This window comes from Myotis myotis, unplaced genomic scaffold (genome assembly GCF_014108235.1).
Source record: "Myotis myotis isolate mMyoMyo1 unplaced genomic scaffold, mMyoMyo1.p scaffold_m19_p_1, whole genome shotgun sequence".
Classification (NCBI taxonomy): Eukaryota; Metazoa; Chordata; class Mammalia; order Chiroptera; family Vespertilionidae; genus Myotis; species Myotis myotis.
In genome coordinates, this window is record NW_023416313.1 from 90,574,490 (window position 1) to 90,595,620 (window position 21,131).

The window sequence follows — 21,131 nt, forward strand, 5'->3', positions numbered from 1 at the left end:
ATGTACCTGGGTTGCAGGTTCAATCCCTGGCCCTGACTGGGGTGTGTGGGGGAGGTGACCAATCAATGTGTCTCTTTCACATCGATGTTTCTTTCCCCCTATCCTCCTTCTCTCCCTTCCACTCTCTCTTAAAAAATAAAATCAGTGAAAAACAGCCTCGGATGAGAATTAACAACAACAAAAAAAAAAAGCAAGAGAGCCCTAGTTGGTGTTCTCAGTAGTTTGAGCACTGGCCCATACACCTATGGGTTACGGATTCAATTCCCATTCAAAGGCCCGTACCTGGTTTGCAGTAACTGGATTTCAGGTTTGATCCCCAACCCAGGTCAAAACATGTACAGGAAGCAACCAATCAATGTGTCTCTCTCACATCGATGTTTTTTCCTCTCACTCTTTCCCCTCCTCTCTTCCACTCTTTCTAAATAAAAATCAATGGAAAAAATATCCTTTGGTGAGGATTAACAACAACAAAAAGCAATAAGAGAAAAGCAGTTAGTTACCAACAAGGGAGCTCCCAAAAGACTGTCAGCTGATTTCCCAACAGAAATGACAGGCCAGAAGGTATTCGCAAAATATATTCAAAGTAATGAAAAACAAGGACCTACAACCATGATTGCTCTACCTAGCAAAGGTATCAATTAGAATGGAAGGACAGATAAAGAGCTTTCCAGACAAGACAAAGCTAAAGGGGCTCATCACCACCAAACCAGTATTACATGAAATATTAGAGGGTCTTATTTAAGAAGGGGGGAAAATATAAAAAATATGAACAATAAAATGACAATAAATACATATCTATTCACAATTTAATCTGAAAATAAATTAAACAAACAAGCAGAACAGACTCAGAAAACATTTTGAGGGTTGCCAGGTAGGAGGAGGGTTGGGATGGGTGAAAAAGGTGAAGGGATTAAGAAGTACAAATTGGTAGTAACAATTAGTCATGGAGATGTAAAGTAGGGCATAGGAAATCCAATCAATAATAATCTAATAACTATACGTGGTGTCAGATGAGTATGAGATTTATCCGGATGATCACTTAGTAAGTTATATAATCATTGAGATGTATAACTAAAACTAATATTATGTGGTATATAAACTGTAATTTAAAAAGAAAAAAATACATTTTGAAAAAGTCTGCATAACAATATGAATGTGCTTAATGCCACAGAACTGTACACTTCAAGTGGTAAATTTTATGTGATTATATTTTATCATAATTTGTTTAAAGTTTAAAAAACCCCGAGTCTAAAATACCTGTATTACAAAAATGTAGACTGCCAAAACTCACATGTGTATACTTTCAGTATAGATCATGCTGTGTTTACACTTCCCATTTATACATATATAAAATAGTTAAATATTCTCACCCTATCCTTGTAAAATGTGGTTTCATCTTATACTCTGCTAAGTACTGTGTATTAAACAATTATTATTGAAGGGACAATAGGAGATATTCTAAGAGGATGAAAAAACTTTATTCATGAGTATATATTGCTTTGGTAGGAAGAAAAAATCAAGATTGGGCAAAAGCAGAACAAGTGAGTGAATAAATGAGTGTGTGTGTGCACTTGCACATATACATGTGTAAGATATATATAAATTTTAATCCAAAGACAAGTTAAATAATACAAAAAAGTTCTTCCAGCCTCTCAAAATCCAAATCCTATAGATCAATCTAGTCTAAAAATATCTTAAAAATCTAGTCTAAAATAACTGAATTTAAGCCAGCCAGTGTGGCCCAATGTTTGAGCATCGACCCCTGCACCAAGAGGTTACTGGTTAGATTCTCGGTCTGAGCACATGCCCGGGTTGTGGGCTCAATCCCTGGTGAAGGACATGTAGGAGGCAACCAATTGATGTTCTCTCTCATCGATGTTTCTATCATTCTCTCCCTCTCCCTTACTTTCAGAAATCAGTAAAAATATATTTTAAAAAAAGAGAAAACAAGCCCTAGCTAGTTTGGCTCAGTGGATAGAGCGTCAGCCTGTGGACTGAAAGATCCCAGGTTCGCTTCCAGTCAAGGACACATGCCCGGATTGCACGCTCCATCTCCAGTAGAGGGGTGCAGAAGACAGCCTATCAATGGTTCTCTCTCATCATTAATGTTTTTCTCTCTCCTTCTCCCTCTCCCTTCCTCTCTGAAATCAATAAAAATATTTTTTTTTTAAAAAAGAGAGAAAACAAGATATGGTATTCAAAACAAATCTATAATGATAAAAGGCTAATATGCAAATGGTCGTCATGCCCTCACGCTGTAACAACTGATCAGCAGGAGCCTGTGTCCCTGCCTGATGCCGGCCGAGAACATGACTGACACTGCGTCTCCTCCCAGAGCCGGCTGGGGACTTTGACATGCCGGTGGGGCTTGACGGGGGTGGGGTCAGCCAGGTCTGGGTCTCACCCAATGGGGGTGGGGCCAGCCTGGTCTGGGTCTCTTGGGATTTCCAGGCGCACGCGGGTGGGCGGGGACTGGACTCTGGATCCCACGGCACGCTCCAGACTCTGACAAGAGGGAGGAGGGAGCCTGATACCCACACCCAGGACCCACAAAGCAGGGCGGTGGTGGTTAGAGGCAATCAAGCTGGCAGGGGAGAGCAGTTAGGGGCGATCAGGCCGGCAAGGGAGGGCAGTTAGGGGCGATAAAGCCGGCAGGGGAAGGCAGTTAGGGGCGATCAGGCCAGCAGGGAAGGGCAGTTAGGGGCGATCAGGCTGGCAGGGAGCAGTTAGGGGCATGAGGCCGGCAGGCAGAGGCGGTTAGGGGCAATCAGACAGGCAGACAGGCGAGCGGTTAGGAGCCAGCAGTCCCGGATTGCGAGAGGGATGTCCAACTGCCAGTTTTTGACAAAAAATTTGAATTTTTGTCAAACCAGCAGTCAGATATCCCCCGAGGGGTCCTGGGTTGGAGATGGCGCAGGCCGGGCTGAGGGACAACCCCCCGCCCACCATGTACGAATTTCATGCACCAGGCCTCTAGTTTATAATATAGTCTAGGATTAAAATAGCTCAGTGAATGAATAGCCACTTCAAGTTTTAACAGCTTCTTGAATATAGCCTATCCTAAAATTACGCCCCATTTTGGTATAATACATAGCTAATACTAAATAAGTGTTCGATGAAAATTGTAATGCTAGTTACTAACTAAGACAATCTACTAATTCTTCAGGAAAATAATCTTTATCAGCATTTTGCTATCCAAAATATTTACTGGGTAAATAAGTTATTTTAAGTTAATGCAATAAAAATGCTTACCTTGACACCATGGCCCACATCATCCAGAACTGTATAGTCAATAGGTTTCCGAATATACCTTACAGGGCGCTCCATATTTGCAGGTGCTATTATTTTGTGAGTTCTTGATGTATTCTTATTTGTTGTCAAAATACCAATCTCCCTTCGCGCCACTTTCTCTTTATGAATGTCCACCGTCTGTATTTTAATATAAACAATGCAAGAGAATATTATTAGGCATAGTATAGTAAATAATAAATATGATGCCCATATATCTTGAATCATAAACAGGTTGGACCATATAACTGTATCACATCTATTTTCCAGTGAATACTATATTTTTCCCTTCAAAATTAAGCAAATTAATATCCTCAAGGTTCAAAACAGGGAATAGCTTAAAAGTAATTTTAAAAATGAATTTAATGGATTTGATTCCAAAGCAATTTTCTTTCCTAAAGATTTGGTGTTTGTGAGAAATGACTGGAGTCATACTCACAGTAAATTACACTTTATGTAGTGAGGATGCAAAAAAAAAAAGTAAATCAATAATTAGAATACAATGAGATAAGTGCAGTAGTGACACATGCAGTTTATTGGAACTTAAAGGTGTGCAGCCCTGGCTGGTGTAGGTCCGTGGTTAGAGTCTCAGCCAGCAGAGCAAGGGGTAGCAGGATTGATTCTTAGTCAAGAGTATGTATCTGAGTTGCCGGTTCACTGCCCACCCCCAGGTCCAGCACATGTGGGAGGCAACCAATAGATGTGTCTTTCTCACATCAATGTTTCTCTTTCTCTTTCTTGCCTTCCCTCCCTCACTCTGAAAAGCAATGGAAAGGATTAACAAAAGAAAAAAATTAAAGATGTTCAGAGCAAGGTACCAAACTAAATTGAGATGGGTTCACTTAAAGCAGCGGTTCTCAATCTGTGGGTCGTGACCCCTTTGGGGGTCGAACGACCCTTTTACAGGGGTCGCCTAAGACCATCGGAAAACACATATATAATTACATATTGTTTTTGTGATTAATCACTATGCTTTAATTATGTTCAATTTATAACAATGAAAATACATCCTGCATATCAGATATTTACATTACGATTCATAACAGTAGCAAAATTACAGTTATGAAGTAGCAACGAAAATAATTTTATGGTTGGGGGTCACCACAACATGAGGAACTGTATTAAAGGGTCGCGGCATTAGGAAGGTGGAGACCCACTGACTTAAAGGCTTTATAGAGGAGGTAGGTTTTTCAGGATGAATAGGCAAATATGGAAGTTATTCAAGGCAGAAAGAACTGCATGTTGCAGACAATAGTATAAGAGAAACTAAGAGCAGATGTCACAGCCTAGCTAATATTGGCTTTTATGGCCTTAAAATTATTTTTAAGTTTACTTGTCAACACTTAAAAACTGGATAGTAGTTAGCATAAGAAAAATAATACAACTGCTCAACAATTTAAATTTGTCCTAATAGTAATAGGAAACCAATAAAATTTAAATTGAGTAACATCATCAGATCTGCATTTTAAAAGATTCCTCTGGCACAGGTATTGATGACAGACAGAACAAGACTACTGACTAGTGAGACCAGTTAGGCAATTATGGTAATCTAGGTGAGAAAAAGCAAGGACACAAACTGAACTGAAAAAAAAAAAAAATAAAGGGATGGGGGTATGGTTAGGAAAAAACCCCACAAGTTTAATATTAATGTTCATTTAAGATTTCATTTCACCATAATTTTTTGAGATATATTTCTTTTCTTTCTTATTAAATTGATTTCAGAGAGGAAGGGAGAGGGAGAGATAGAAACATCAATGATGATAGAGAATCATTGATCAGCTGCCTTCTGCATGCCCCCCACTGGGGACCAACCCTGCAACCCAGGCATTGAACTGGAATTAAACCTTGGACTCTTCAGTCTACAGGCCGACACTCTACCCACTGAGCCAAACCAGCTAGGGCTTTACCATAATTTTTTAAATGGAATGGGAAAAAACCTCTATCAAAAACGTTTTCACAACTCCAAAATAAGGTACGTGAAAACAACTCCCCTTGGGTGTCCAGCACTTTTGCACATCTTACAAGGAAAGACACCTGAGTGCCTTTGCTCTGGATATCTAAACTAATAAAAGAAAAACATGCAAATTGACTGTACCTTCACTACACCTTAAGCCACGCCCACCATCCAATCAGAGCAACTATATGCAAATTAACCCAACCAAGATGGCGACCAGCAGCCACAGAGCTGGAGCAAGCAGGAGGCTTGGTTGCCCCAATGATGCAGGAAGCCAAGCTTCCCAGCTGCCACAGCCGGCTCTGAACTCCACTCAAAGCAACAAAGTTTCAATTATAGAAGATAAATAAACCCCAGATACCTGCTTTCAGCCGGCCATGGCCACGGAGCTGGAGCGAGCAGGATGCTTCCCTCCTGCCTGCCCTGGCCGGCTCATAGCTCCTCTCAAGGCTACAAAGTTTCAATTATAGAAGATAAATAAACCCCAGATACCTGCTTTCAGCTGGCCGTGGCCACGGAGCTGGAGCGAGCAGGAGGCTTCACTCCTGCCCGCCCTGGCCGGCTCTGAGCTCCTCTCAAGGCTACAAAGTTTCAATTATAGAAGGTAAATAAATCCCAGGAAAAAAAAAAAAAAGAAAAAAAGGAGGGAGAAACCAAGATGGCAGCATAGGTTAACGCCAGAGATTGCTGCCTCGAACAACCACTTCAAAAAACAACTAAAGACGGAACGGACATCATCCAGAACCACAGGAAGGCTGGCTGAGTGGAACTTCTACAACTAAGAGGAAAGAGAATATCATACCCAGACTCAGAGGAGGCGCAGTGCTGAAGTGAAATACTCAGGTGCTGAGTGCACGCGAGCGGGCTGGCGGCGGAGGGCGCGGTTGTTGTTTTCAATCGGGAGGGAGTTTCAGACTCTGAGCTCCAGATCCGGGAGAGTCTCTAGGGACCCAGACTCAAACGGGAGAAGCGGGACTGTCTGGCTTCGGTCGGAACTCGAAGGCAGCTTTCTCTCCAAGGTTTGAGCGGTTGCTGGGACTCTGTGAGGCAGAGCCCCTAGGGACGGAACTGAGAGCAGCCATAACTGCTCGCTCCAGCCTGCCCTGTAGATCCCCTCCTACCCGCCCCGCCCAAGCCCTGCGCAGAGCCATTTGCCGGGTAGCCTCAGGCAAACGCTAGATTAGCACCGCTCTAGAGATCCAGCACAGAAGCTCTCCCACTGCAGAAACAGCGGACTCTCATAGCCAGTTAGCCTGGAGGTCAAATCACCCCCGGTATTGCCGTCAACAACAAGACTGCGCACAAAGACCACTAGGGGGTGTACCAAGAAAGCATAAAAAATGCGGAGACAAAGAAACAGGACAAAACTGTCAATGGAGGATATTGAGTTCAGAACCACACTTTTAAGGTCTCTTAAGAACTGTCTAGAAGCCGCCGATAAATGTAGTGAGATCCTCAAGAAAACTAATGAGACCCTCGATGTTATGATAAAGACCCAACTAGAAATTAAGCATACACGGACTGAAATAACGAATACTATACAGACTCCCAACAGCAGACCAGAGGAGCACAAGAATCAAGGCAAAGATTTGAAATGCGAAGAAGCAAAAAACACCCAACCAGAAAAGCAAAATGAAAAAAGAATCCGAAAATACGAAGATAGTGTAAGGAGCCTCTGGGACAGCTTCAAGCGTACCAACATCAGAGTTATAGGGGTACCAGAAGATGAGAGAGAGCAAGATATTGAAAACCTATTTGAAGAAATAATGACAGAAAACTTCCCCCACCTGGTGAAAGAAATAGACTTCCAAGTCCAGGAAGCCCAGAGAACCCCAAACAAAAGGAATCCAAAGAGGACCACATCATAATTAAAATGCCAAGAGCAAAAGACAAAGAGAGAATCTTAAAAGCAGCAAGAGAAAGAAACTCAGTTACCTACAAGGGAATACCCATACGACTGTCAGCTGATTTCTCAACAGAAACTTTGCAGGCCAGAAGGGAGTGGCAAGAAATATTCAAAGTGATGAATACCAAGAACCTACAACCAAGATTACTTTATCCAGCAAAGCTATCATTCAGAACTGAAAGTCAGATAAAGAGCTTCACAGATAAGGAAAAGCTAAAGGAGTTCCTCACCACCAAACCAGTATTATATGAAATGCTGAAAGGTATCCTTTAAGAAGAGGAAGAAGAGGAAAAAGGTAAAGATACAAATTATGAACAACAAACATGCATCTATCAACAAGTGAATCTAAGAATCAAGTGAATAAATAATCTGGTGATCATAATAGAATCAGGGACATAGAAAGGGAATGGACTGACTATTCTTGGGGGGAAAGGGGTGTGGGAGATGCGGGAAGAGACTGGACAAAAAATCGTGCACCTATGGATGAGGACAGTGGGTGGGGAGTGAGGGCGGAGGATGGGGCAGGAACTGGGAGGAGGGGAGTTATGGGGGAAAAAAAGAGGAACAAATGTAATAATCTGAACAATAAAGATTTAATTTAAAAAAAAAAAGAAAAAAAAAAAGGAGAGGCTGGGAGCTTCCGTCGCCAGGGGCTTGGCCAGCCTAAAAACGGCCCTCAGCCCCTCACCCAGATTGGCCACGCACCCCAGTGGGGACCCCCCACTGTAAAGGGGGTGTGACCAGCCTGAAAACAACCATTAGCCCCTCACCCAGGCTGGCCAAACCTCCATGGCGTGAGGGTCCCCACTGGGGGTTAGGGGGACTTGACCAGCCTGTAAACAGCCATCAGCCCCTCACCCAGGCAGGCCAGGTACCCCAGTGGGGACCCCCACCCTAAAGAGGGTGTGACCAGCCTGCAAACACCCATCAGCCCCTCACCATGACTGGCCAGGCACCCCAGCGGGATCCCCACCCTGATCCGGGACACCCTTCAGGGCAAACGAGCCGGCCCCCACCCGTGCACCAGGCCTCTATCCTATATAATAAAAGGGTAATATGCAAACTGACCCTAATAGCAGAACAACTGGGAATGACTGGCCACTATGACACACACTGACCACCAGGGGGCAGATGCTCAATGCAGGAGCTGCCCCCTGGTGGTCAGTGCGCTCCCACAGGGGGAGCTCTGCTCAGCCAAAAGCCAGGCTGATGGCTGTCAGTACAGCAGTGGTGGTGGGAGCCTCTCCCACCTCCTCAGCAGCACCAAGGATGTCCGACTGCAGCTTAGGCCTGCTCCCCGCTGGCAAGTGGACATCCCCCGAGGGCTGCCGGGCTGCCAGAGGTATGTCTGACTGCCAGCTTGGGCCCGATCCCCCAGGGAGCGGGCCTAAGCCAGCAGGTGGACATCCTCCAAGGGGTCCCAGACTGCAAGAGGGCATAGGCTGGGCTGAGGGACCCCCCCGAGTGCACAAATTTTTGTACACCAGGCCTCTAGTCTATATATAGGAAAGTCTAATATGCAAAGTGTCCCCTCAGGAGTTCGACCAACCGGGAGTTCGATCGCTTGCTACGACATGCGCTGAACACCACGGGGCAGCACGGAAGGAAGGCCCCGGCTGGCAGCTCACAGCTGGAGAAGGGAGGCCCCGGCCAGCAGCCCACAGCCGAGGAAGGAGGCCCCAGCCCGTGGCAGGCAGCAGCTAGAGACCCTACCCGTGCCTATACCTGTGCATGAATGTCATGCACTGGCCCTCTAGCTTATATAGTAAATGCCTTAGAAGATACAGTGTCTACATACACACAGCAAAGGTAAGGAATGCTTATTGCCCATTATAAAATATCTGGTCCCCTAAGCTGAGAGTTCCTTTGTTTTAATACACCTAATTCACAGGGCAGGCATCAATTAGCTCTCTTTGTAGAATTCTATGAAAACTGGGGCTGGTTATCTGGCACCAATGTTGTATACCTGAAATGAACAGTGTTGTCTATTATTATACCTCTATTTTTTAAGAGAAAATATATACATACAAAATAGAAATTTGTTTCCTTCTGCTTCCAACACTTTAATCCCAGTCAATTTACTATCATTGCTCAACCTAGCTACTACAGTAGCATTCTAAGTGATCATTTGCATCCAATCTAGCCTCATTCCAATCTGATCTCCATGATATAAGCATAGTGATCTTTATAAAAACAGTTTGCAAAGATATATGCACCCCTATGTTCACTGCAGCATCATTCATGTGGCCAAGACATGAAAACACCCAAAATTTCCTCCAATAGATGATTAGATTAAACAAGATGTGGTACATATATATAATGGAATACTACCCAGCCATAAGAAAAGGTACAATACTGCCACCTGTGACAACATGGATAGACCATGAAAATATAATTCTAAGCAAAATAAATCAGACAGAAAAAGTTAAGAACCATGTGATTTCATTCATATGTGGAATATAAAACTGAAAGCAACAAATGAATAAGAAAAGCAAACAAAATCTCATAGACACAAAAAAACAGTATGGTGGTTACCAGAAGGAAAGGGGGTGAGGGAGTAGTAAAAGGTAAAGGAGGTCAAATATATACTGACGAAGTAAGGTTTGACTTTGAGTGGTGGGCAGATAATGTAATATACAAATGAAGTATCATGGATTTGTACACTTGAACCCTATGTAATCTTATTAACCAATGTTACCCCAATACATTTAATTTTCTTAAAAAAAAACCACACCAGTAAACTTGAGAAAACAAAATGAAAAATTTTAAAGATCTCTTACTGGCTTAAAACCTATTAAAAGAACATCCCACATGGTTCCTGTCTTCATGGGAAAAAAAAATTCAAAATGGCTCAAGTTTGTTCCACATTTTTCTCATACACCATTTTGTCCATAATTCTCCTTAAAATCATGTGTTCGGCCTTCTTACTTACTTCAATCATTGTAGAACTATTCCGGACACTATTTCAAATTACTTGACTGGGTAGAAGGGTGGAAGAATAGAGGAGAAAGAGAGAGAGAGACAGACAGACAGACAGACAGACACTGACGGATATGTACAACAGTGTGATGATTGCCAGAGGGAGGTGAGGGAGAGGAGTAGAGGAGGGTATATGGGGTATAAACGGTGATGTACAGAGACTTGGGGCGGTAAACACTCAATACACTGTATAGATGGTATGTTGTAGAATTGTGCATCTGAAACCTGTATAGTTTTGTTAACCAGTGTCACACCAATAAATTGAATAAAAAGAACCCTGGCCAGTGTTGGGTCAGTTGGTTGAGCGTTGTCCCATGCACCAAGAGGTCACTGGTTCGATTTCCAGTCAGGGCACATGCCCAGATTGCTGGCTATGGACTCTATCCTCAGTAGGAGGCAAATCGATGTTTCTCTCTTGCATCAATGTTTCTTTCTCTCCCTTCCTCTCTCTAAAATCAATAAAACACATTTTAAAAAATAAAAAGGAAAAAAAATTACTTGAAAAATTTACCCAAGTCTACACCCTCTCTGGTCTCCCAATTAGGAATCAATCATGAAAGTCCAAATCACAATCCATCAGGCAACACACAACCCTCCATATGGCAGAGCGAGTGAATAAAGTAGGTAGGAGGAGGGGAACAGGACTGGAACATTTATATAACAACAGCATGCATACCAACTTTGTTCACCAAGACAAAGTTAGCTTTTTCAGGAAGATCATTCCTTCACATACTTGAATGCCCTTACTTTCACACTTTTGCTTCACCTATAGAGAGCAAAAGAAGCAGATCAATATAAAGAAAATTTATTTTCAATTCTAATATACTGGAGATAAAACTTAAGAGTTACCCTAGTTGAGAGGGACTAGAAAGCCCAGGTGATCATCTGTAGCAATCCCTGGACCTATGAAGCACAGCAGAAAAGCACTGGTGTAAAAAACAACACACAAACATGCAATCAGAAAATCTAGGCTCTTTGACTTACTAGTTCTGAAATTTTATACAAGTTTTTAAGTTCAATAAGATTCCATTTTGCTTATCTAACATGGGGATAGGGTACTATTAGAATCTATAATATTGCTTAATATGAAAATACTAAAAAAATTAACCAAGTATGAATCTTATTTCAAACTATCCAATCTCAAACCGGCAATTAAGGTAAAGTATTTCTCAATGTTAATACAAAAACAGACATATCACATTGTGTATTAGAAATATATGAATGTGGAATCTGGAGGATATTATATTAAGTGAACTAAGCCAGGCACAGAAAGAAAACATACATTGGATGATCTCACTTATATGTGGAATCTAAAAAAGTAGAAAACACAGAAGGAGAATAAAAGGTGGTTACCAGGGGTGCAGAGCTGGGAGAAATGGAAAATCTAAAGAAGTTCAAACACACAGAAGCAGAGTAGAAGGTGGTTACCAGAGTTGGGCAAAGGCTACAAAGTTGCAGTTATGGAGGATGAGTAAGTCTAAAGATCTAATGTACAGCATGATGACCAGTATTTAATATAGCAAAAATTTGCTGAGAGAGTAAATTTCAGGTGGTCTCATCACCAAAAAGTTAACTATATAAGAAGATATGTTCATTAGTTTTACAGTAGTTATTTCACTATGTAATGTATATTAAATCATGATATTGTACATCTTAAGTATATATAATTTTTATTTTTAAAAATAAATTTTTTTAAAATGTGCATTATGTTTAAATCTCCATTTTTGCCACTAGCAATAATAGCATTTTGGAGGTCTCCTCAGAGCCAATCTACTGAGCATTAAGGTTCTAGAAACTTGAAACTCAATAATTCCAAGGTAAGACAAACTAAAGAAAAGATAGAAACCCAAAGGCAAAATCTGATCAATGAAGATCATACTTGCTGATTCAGCAGCAACTAAAGGAGAGGTGATAAAGTCAAAAGAGAATGTATATGAGATAAATCTGGAAGTAATGGATAAAATGAACATGTTTAGGGGGAATCACCTTTTATGGCGCGGGTATATTCCTGAAGACCTTATACATATTTCAAAGCTCACAAAATCCAAAAACTAGGCTTAATATAGGACAGTGTTTCTGTTTAGAGCCCAAACATCAAATGACAATAAAATGAAATTCTTCCCCCATCCAATAATAAATAAGGGAAGAAATTGGGGGGAAAAATGAAATGGGAATCTGAAAGATTAGCCTAAAAAAAATTATGTGGCTTCCATAGCCAGGTACAACACACCGCTACCTACTCACAACCATACATCTCTCTCATTGCCCCACTCCCATCCAATGTAGTATTACTGGTGCCAAGTCTTCCCAAACTGATCTACAATGCCTCCCAATTGGGGGGAGGGGGTAAACAAAGAACTTACATGTATATATGCATTACCTATGTACACAGACAATAGGGTGGTGAAGTCCTGGGGAGGAACGGAACAGGTGGAGGGGGACAATGGGGGGGGGGGCATCTGTAATACTCTGAACAATTAAGATTTTTTAAAAGAAGTTATTAAAGATAACCCTGGCCAGAAAGCTCAATTGGTTACGGCACCCTGATATGCCAAGGTTACAGGATCGATCCCCAGTCAGGCCACATACAAGAAGCAACCAATGAATGCATAAATAAGTGAAGCAACAAATTAATGTTTTTTCCATTCTCTCCCCCCCTCCCTCTCTCTCTCTCCCTCTCTCTCTCTCTGTCTATGGTATACAGGCATGATAAAAAATCAATAAAAGAGCCCTAGCCGGCTTGGCTCAGTGGATAGAGCGTCAGCCTGCAGAGTGAAAGGTCCCAGGTTCGATTCCAGCCAAGGGCACAGGCATGGGCTGCGGGGTCAATCCCCAGTAGGGGGCGTGCAGGAGGCAGCCGATCAATGATTCTCTCTCATCATTGATGTTTCTCTCTCTCCCCTCTCCCTTCCTCTCTGAAATCAATAAAGAAAAATATTTTTTTTAAAAAAAGACTGGCAGTATCACACATGACTTTTTAAAAAAAAAATCAATAAAAGAGTTATTAAAGAAAGACTAAGAAAATTGAAAACCAAACTCACAATTTCTTTTTAAGGACAGAGCAGCCATTTTCAAAATGAAATTAGAAACTGAATAAGGTTCTAGAGGAATAATTAAAATATTCCAAGTTATTCTATTAAGAAATATATGTTCCACCCTAACCAATTTGGCTCAGTGGATAGAGCATCGGCCTGCAGACTGAACGGTCCCGGGTTCAATTCCGGCCAGGGGCATGTACCTTGGTTGAGGGCGCACCCCGGTGGGAGGTGTGCAGGAGGCAGCTGATTGATTTTCTAACTCTCTATCCCATTCCCTTCCTCTCTGTAAAAAAATCAATAAAATATTTTTTTAAAAAAAGAAATATATGTTCTTAAAACAAATGTTAAAAAGTTAAATCTCATAAAGAGATAATATTTTCAAGTTATCTTTTAAGATATGGTTATTTAAAACTACTGTACAAAAATGTTATTTTAATTATGCTCTCTTTTCCCTTATCAATCTGGGGGTGGGGAGAGGGGGCATTCTTCTTTTTAAAATCCTCCAGAAAAATCCTTTCTTAATTATCAAAAGACAAAAAAAGCAGGCAAGAAAGAAGTATGACATAGCAAAACTATTTAATATTGCACATATTTTCTGTATCATATTGGAAGGCTGACTAGCCTCACAAATGCCTCTGCCAATTCAGAGCAGGAATTATAGGTTTCAAGCAAAGAACTTTATATGAGTTTAAAAGCGCAATAAATGTTTGCTAAAATAAGAACTACAGAATAAAAACTGAAACACTTCTGCCCTGAATAGAAAAAGGAGAGGAGTATGAAACAAGTAGAAAAAGTGTAAGAGTCCTGAGACAAGCCAAACAGAGAAAGCCTTTAGCCAAGAAAGAGACAATCTTCGTCTGTTACTGCTTATTTGGACCAGGCTCTGGAAATGGCCCTGTGCCCACAATGTGGAGTTACAGAGCTTTGTTCAATAAGCTTGAAACAAGGTCCCAATCAACTGTGAAGTTAACTTGATTCAGAATGACCTATATAAACACTACAAAATAGTTCTATTTAGAAAAGATGAGCTACAAAATAAGACTTTGGTGGAATACATAATATAAAACACTGGTATCAGTGTATATATATATTCTGAAATATATATTTAATACTGGGAAAAATTGGATCTGTGACTTTGACCCATATGAAATTTCTTAGTACCATCCAATGACACTTTTCTGTCACCTCTTAAGAATATAAGAATACTCCAGATAACTATACATACATCTCAAAAAAAAAAAAATTTGTGCTTAATTTACGTATAACCATTTTTTATCCAAAGTAGGATCTAAGGTAAATATGAAGTTTTAAGAGAACATTAAATCACAATTTATCTTTTAAATATCAGGTCATGAATTGTACTTATTCCCCAACCTACTATTCCTTTCTAAGAATAATTTTTAATATTTCATGAGTGTCTCTTATTAAAAAGACTAGGGGCCCGGTGCACGAAATTCATGGGGGGGGGGTGGGAGGTGAGGGGGAGAATGGGGGGAGAGTCCCCTCAGCCTGACGTGCACCCTCTGTCACGTTCCGGGACCCCAGCTGCTCCAGGCCTAGGCACAGACCTACAGGCTCAGGGTGGCCTGGCTCCCAGGATGCCTATCCCAGGGACACAGGCTTTTTGGTGCCGGCGGGCACGCAAGCGGCTGCAGAGCGAGAACCTCCACCGGTGACCGCACACACACTCCAGTAGGGCAGGAGCTTTCCCTGCATCACCATGGCGACGCAGAGGAAGCTCCAGGCCCCGCTGCTGGCTTCCACAAGCGGGCGCCGCCCCAACCCAGGCTCCCAGATGCCTATGCGCGCCAGCGCCAACCCGGCAGGAGCTTCCCTGGTGTAAGACCACATTTATACTGACACCAAAACCAGATATTATAAGAAAACTACAGACTCTCAGGTGCATAGAAACAAAATTTTTAACAAAATTTTAGCAAAATAAGTCTAAAAATCTATAAAATGGATAATACGTCACAATCAAGTAGTTTATCCCAGGAAAGCAAGGGCAGTTTAACATTTAAAAGAAAAAAAAATGTAATTCACCATATTAACAGACCAAAAAATATATACATGATCATTTCAACAGACAAATAAAAAGTTTTTTATAAAATCCATTACCCATTTTTGACAAGAACTCTCAGCAAACTAGCACAAGAAAACAACTTCATACAGCATATTTCTGAAAAACATATAGACTACAATCATACTTTATAGTAAAAGACTGCTTTCTACTAAAATAGCAACAAGGTAACAATGACCACTTTCACTACTCCTATTTCAACATGGTCTTGAAGCTTCAAACTAGTGCAGTAAAACAAAAATAAAAGTAAAAAGCGAGAAAAATATAAAATGGAAAGAAGTAAAACTTTTTATTTATAAACATGATATTCTATGTAGAAAATACAATGGAATCTATATAATAAATATTATAACTAGTAAGTGACTTTAACAAGCACACAGTTTATCAATATCAATTGTATTTCTGTATATATAAGCAAGAAAAAACTCAAGTTAAGATTTAAAATAAATACCAAAGAGCGTGACAAATATGATATACTTTGGAATAAATGTGACAAAGAAATGCAAGGCTTAAATATTGAAATCTACAGAAACCACATGAAAAGATATTCGACATCATTAATCACTAGGGAAAGGGAGATTAAAACTACAGTAAGACACTACTACATAACTATTGGAATGGCTAAAATTTTAAAAATTGACCAGAGCAAGCACTGGTGAGAATGTGAAGCAATTAAAACTCTCATTAGTGTTGATGGGAAGGTAAAATGGTATAATCATTTTGGAAAACAATTTGGCTATAAATCTGGTTATAATGTTAAACAAGCATCTACCATGTGGCCTAGCCATTCCACTCAGAGGAAGCTAATTTACCCAAGAGAAATAAAAACACAAGACCATATAAAGACTTGTACACATATTCACAGTTTTATTTGTAATAGGCAAAACCTGAAAACAATCCAGATGTCCATCAACATGTAAACAGATAGCGCGGCCTGGGTTGCTCAGTGATTAAGCATCGACCTATGAACCAGGAGGTCATTGTTCAATTCCCAATCAGAGCACAGGCCCCAGTGGTGAGCCATCCCTAGCAGTAGGGGGCTTGTAGGAGGCAGCCAATCTATGATTTTCTCTCATTATTGATGTTTCTATTTCTCTCTCCCTTTCCCTTCCTTACTGAAGTCAATAAAAATATATTCCAGGGGAGGGTACAGACGGGCTGCGACCTGGCCGCTGACCCAGGCGGCGGGTCCGGCGGGGAGCGAGCGGGCGAGGAGCGGAGGCCCCGCACTGACGCTCCTCGCCTCCCGGGCAGCCGTGCCCAGCCCGCAGCCCCGCCGCCATCGCCCCAGGCCCACGCCGCGCTGCACCTGCCGCCCGCTCCCTCAGTCCGCCCTTTTGTCCAGCCGCCGAGATGAGCGAGCTTAACACCAAAACATCCCCAGCAGCCAACCAGGCACCTGGCCCAGAGGAAAAGGGGGAAGCTTGCAATGCCAAGAAGGCCGAGGGGGGGGAGGAGGAGGTGGACATCGACCTGACAGCGCCGGAGACAGAGAAGGCTGCCCTGGCCATTCAGGGCAAGTTCCAGCGATTCCAGAGGAGGAAAAAGGACCCCAGCTCCTGAGTGCCAGCCTCGCCCTCCCCACTCCACACTCTGCAGCTCTGGCTTCCATGCGCTTTGTCTCTGTTCGTCTATCCCGGGTGGGCCGTACCAGGTCCACAAAATCATTTACTTGGTCTGGCCCTGCCAAGGCATTAGGGGTGAGTTAATTAAATGTTTGATCAAATATAGCAGGCTAATTTTTAAGTTGAAAAAATATATATATATATATATTCCAGCCCTAGCCAGTTTGGCTCAGTGGATAGAGCTTCAGCCTGCGGACAGAAGGGTCCTAGGTTTGATTCAGGTCAGGGACACATGCCTGGGTTGTGGGCTCGATCCCCAGTGAGGGGCGTGCAGCAGGCAGCCGATCAATGATTCTCTCTCATCATTGATGTTTCTATCTCTCCCTCTCTCTCCCTTCCTCTCTGAAATCAATAAAAATATATATTTTTTAAAAAGTGCATGGCAGGCGACCACGTGAGGCCCTCAGGAGACCGAGAAGTGCAGACGGAATTGGGACCTCCTGCTTCAGCGAGATGTTTCTCCACTCTTACCTCAATGAACAGGGAGACCGGGTTTATACCCTGAAGAAGTTTGATCCTACTGGACAACAGACCTGCTCGGCCCATCCTGCTCGGTTCTCCCCAGACGACAAATACTCTCAACACAGAGTGACCATCAAGAAACGTTTCAAGGTACTGATGACCCAGCAGCCGCGCCCTGTACTGTGAAGGTCCCTTAAATTTCATGTCTCTCCTGCCACCTGGGACCCCTTGAGACTTTTCCGAAACCAAGCTTTTCAGTCTGTGAGCCTTGAGGCCTTCTTACCACCCTTGCTCCTTGGAATCAGTGTCATCATTACCTTAGATCATGCTTGTGGGAAGCAATCATTGTAGCACCCCCCCCCTTAAAAAAAACAAGTTTGAGTCTGCTTTTCGTATTTTGACTGCCACGTTATTAAAATGATTTGAAAAAGAAAAAGAAAAAAAGTGCATGGCACAAGCAAAAATTTTAAAAAAATAAAAATAAAATATATTCCAAAATAAAAAAGAACCATAAATGGATAAACAAAATGTGGAACAATGGAATCGTACTCAGCATTACAAAGGAGTGAACTATTTTTATATACAATATGAATGAATCTCAAAATAATTATGCTGATTGAAAGTAGCCTGACAAACAAATAGTATATAATATTTGATTTTATTTATATAAAATTTCAGAAAATGTAAACTAATCCATAGTGACAGAAAGCATGAGGACAGGGTATAGGAAATGAAGAGGGATAACAAAGGAGTATGAAGAAATTTGGGGAGGATGTTCATTATCTTGAATGTACTGATGGTCTCATGGATAATGTAAGTATCAAATTTTATAAAACTGTGCTTTAATTGTGTGCAATTTACTTTACTTCAAGAAAGATCTTATAAGAGAAATAGGGTAAGTGGTGATGGTTGCCCAACAATGTGAATATACCTAATGCTAATGAACTATACACTTAAAAATGGTTGAAATGATAAATTTTATGTTGTGTATATTTTACCACACAAACAAAAACTTTTTAAAAAGAAGAGTTGGTTTACTGACCTCAAAGCTAAAACTGAAAGTGATAATAACTATAGTAAGTCGGTAAGAAAATGAGTAAGGAATCCATATATCCAGGCTATCTATTCCTTTGACATATGCTGCCGGTTGCTTAAAGCTATTTATAAGATGTTACCTGTGAGATATGATTGATGGAAGACTCCATTCTCCGAAGCTGAGAGGCTTGGATGTCCAGCAATTGGAGTACATTGTTGGCCAATGCATTTATTTGATAAGCAACACTAGCTAGGGATTGGGTTGTATAGGCTTTGGTCTCTTCTAAAGCTTTTCTCTTGTCTGTAGCCTGAAATAAGAACAAAAACAACCAATATTTATTAAACACATATTCTATAGAAAGGCAGAGTTATAGTTCTTTGTAATAGAAAAACCCAATTGAATAAAAAAAAAAAAATGGGCCATTCTGATGATAGTCTGACACTTGTAAAGCCATAGCAGAAATCCCTGTCAGCCAGATGTGAACTACTCCCTCCTGAGCAGCCCGTCCATTGAGGTCCACTAAAGGAGCCACCAAGCAATTGACATCAGAGGCACACTGTAACAGGTGGTGCTAAGTTGCTTAAAGCTCCTGAACCACAAATTTATCACATTACATCTTTAGAACCTTAAGTCTGCCCAAGCTCCCCAACCCTTGTTGAGAATTTAAACTATTCCATAATATTGCTGCCTTGGTAACAGGCCTGAAGGGCTCTTGAACTGACAGTAGCTCCTCTAAGCAAGTACATGCCCTAGATAATAGCCCTCAAGAATCACAAGTAAATATATACATGCGATTGATACGACTCCCCCAAAACCCCTCGTGATAAAGTATCCCCTGCCTCCCAGCTCCCTCCCCTTTAGTTCCCCTTAGATAAGACCCCATTCCCATTAGAGATTATAAAAAACCCACTCTTTTTGGTTTGAACTGACCAATCCAGCCTTAGCCTAGGAACCCCAAAGCACTCCACCCACAGACCCTAATAAAGGCATCTGCCCAGGTCCTGCTGCTCACTCTCTCTGCACCCCTGCATTGGCTTCTCCATGTGTATCCTCGAGGAATACTGTGTACCTCCTCCGGGACCTGTCAGTAATAAACTTCTCTATTTCACTTCCCCTTCAGTCTTTTATTGAACCTTGGCTCACCATCTGATGACATCCTGAGGTTCTACTTAACAAATTGTAACCAAAAAAAAAATCACCAACACCCATTAACAATGATATGGACTAAATCCATTCCACCTTATATTCCTGTTTACATTAACTACCACTGGAAATCAAACCTCCCTGTTACCCATTATGATCAAGTCTCTGATCTCCATAAAAACTACTGTGACTCTTATTACCCAATTCTCTACCCACCAGTTTTTCCCAAACTCCTATACCTCAGAGTAAGGTGGTATGCAAAGTTCAAAGCAAAGCTCAGAGTGAAGTTTAAAGATGAGTAATAAACTTGTCTTTGGGGATGAGGATGGGAGGTAGCAACTTACTACTCTATCACAAAGGGTTAGATAGCATTAATTTATATCATCTAAAAATGAAGAAAGGTCAAGAATCAATAGAAAAAAAATGGAACAGAAGTCTAACAAATAGTTTACAAACAGTTACTTGTGTTCAAGTAACCCTTATTTTACTTAATGGTCCCAAAGAGCAATAATGATGTTCGCAATTCAGATATACCAAAGAGAAGCCGTAAAGTGCTTCCTTTAAGTGAAAAGGTAAAAGTTCTTGACTTAATAAACAATTGTATACTGAGGCTGCTAAAATCTAGTAAGAATGAATTTTCATCCATGAAATTGTGAAGGAAAATGAAATTCATGTTAGTTTTGCTATAGCACCTCAAACTATAAAATTTATAGCCACAGTACATGATGTACTATGTTAAGATGGAAAAGGTATTAAATTTTGCATGGAAGACATGAATAGAGACCATGTTGCCATAACTTTTATTATAGTGTATTGTTAAATTGTTCTATTTTATTAGTTATTGTTGTTAATATCTTACTATAACTATTTTCTAAATTAAAATTTATCATAGATATGAAATATAGGAAAAATATTATATATTAAATATGTTTATAGAATGCTATTATTTCACTAGAAAGGAAGATAGAAAAATATATGCTTGAGTAAATCATAACATTTGTTTGTTTTTTGTTGTTAATCCTCATCCAAGGACATTTTTTTCCATTGCTTTTCAGAGAGAGTAGAAAAGAGGGGGGAGGGAGAAAACAGTGAGAAGGAGGCAGAGAGGAGAGAAAGGGAGAGAGACACTGATGTGAGAGACACACTAACTGGTTGCCTTTTGCATTCCCAGAACGGGGGTAGGAAGCAAACCCACAACTAAGGCATGTGCCCTTGACTAGGAATGGAACCTTCAGTGCACACGCCAGCACTGTAAACACTGAGACACACTAGCCAAGGTAACACTTTTTACTACATACTAGAGGCCCTAGTGGCTGCCAGCTGCTGCCCAGGTACTCCCTCCCTTCCCCTGGCCACCTGCTGCTGCTGCAGCCAGGGCTTTCTGCCCCCCCCCCCCCCCCGCCAGCTCCACCCCCTGATCAAACTCCCAGACAACTCCCAGTTGAGGGGACAATTTGCATACTATGCTTTTATTATATAGGACTAGAGGCCCGGTGCACAAAAATTTGTGCACTCGGGGGGGAGGGGGGCCCCTCAGTCCAGCCTGTGCCCTCTCGCAGTCTGGGACCCCTCGGGAGATAACAACCTGCTGGCTTTGGCCTGCTCCCGGGTGGCAGAGGG

At 41.4% G+C, this 21,131-nt stretch overlaps 3 protein-coding genes across 11 annotated transcripts in view; 2 read left to right on the forward strand and 1 right to left on the reverse strand.

The window, feature by feature from the left end:
* ABI1 (abl interactor 1) overlaps positions 1 to 21,131 on the reverse strand; it is a 96,196-nt gene that overhangs the window by 33,962 nt on the left and 41,103 nt on the right. For 7 of the 9 annotated variants that reach the window (XM_036344563.1, XM_036344555.1, XM_036344527.1 and 4 more), the window contains exons 2-3: positions 18,508 to 18,675; positions 3,253 to 3,429 (exon numbers count right to left, since the gene is read on the reverse strand). In XM_036344563.1, the coding sequence (XP_036200456.1) occupies positions 3,253 to 3,429; positions 18,508 to 18,675 (345 nt within the window). The remainder of the gene's footprint in view (positions 1 to 3,252; positions 3,430 to 18,507; positions 18,676 to 21,131) is intronic. The other 2 variants (XM_036344575.1, XM_036344545.1) reach the window with 1 other exon arrangement.
* LOC118673607 (Purkinje cell protein 4-like protein 1) lies at positions 16,580 to 16,826 on the forward strand. Its single transcript, XM_036344635.1, has one exon. The coding sequence runs from the start codon at positions 16,599 to 16,601 to the stop codon at positions 16,806 to 16,808; it is 210 nt and encodes a 69-aa protein (XP_036200528.1). The 5' UTR covers positions 16,580 to 16,598; the 3' UTR covers positions 16,809 to 16,826.
* Positions 17,324 to 17,669, forward strand: LOC118673611 (H/ACA ribonucleoprotein complex subunit 3-like). The gene has a single exon (XM_036344647.1). It carries the CDS (start codon positions 17,324 to 17,326, stop codon positions 17,516 to 17,518), a length of 195 nt encoding a protein of 64 aa, XP_036200540.1. The 3' UTR covers positions 17,519 to 17,669.

Bases quoted from the DNA above. Each gene is read 5' to 3' on its own strand.
- LOC118673607 (XM_036344635.1), top strand. From the start codon at position 16,599: ATGAGCGAGCTTAACACCAAAACATCCCCAGCAGCCAACCAGGCACCT.
- LOC118673611 (XM_036344647.1), top strand. From the start codon at position 17,324: ATGTTTCTCCACTCTTACCTCAATGAACAGGGAGACCGGGTTTATACC.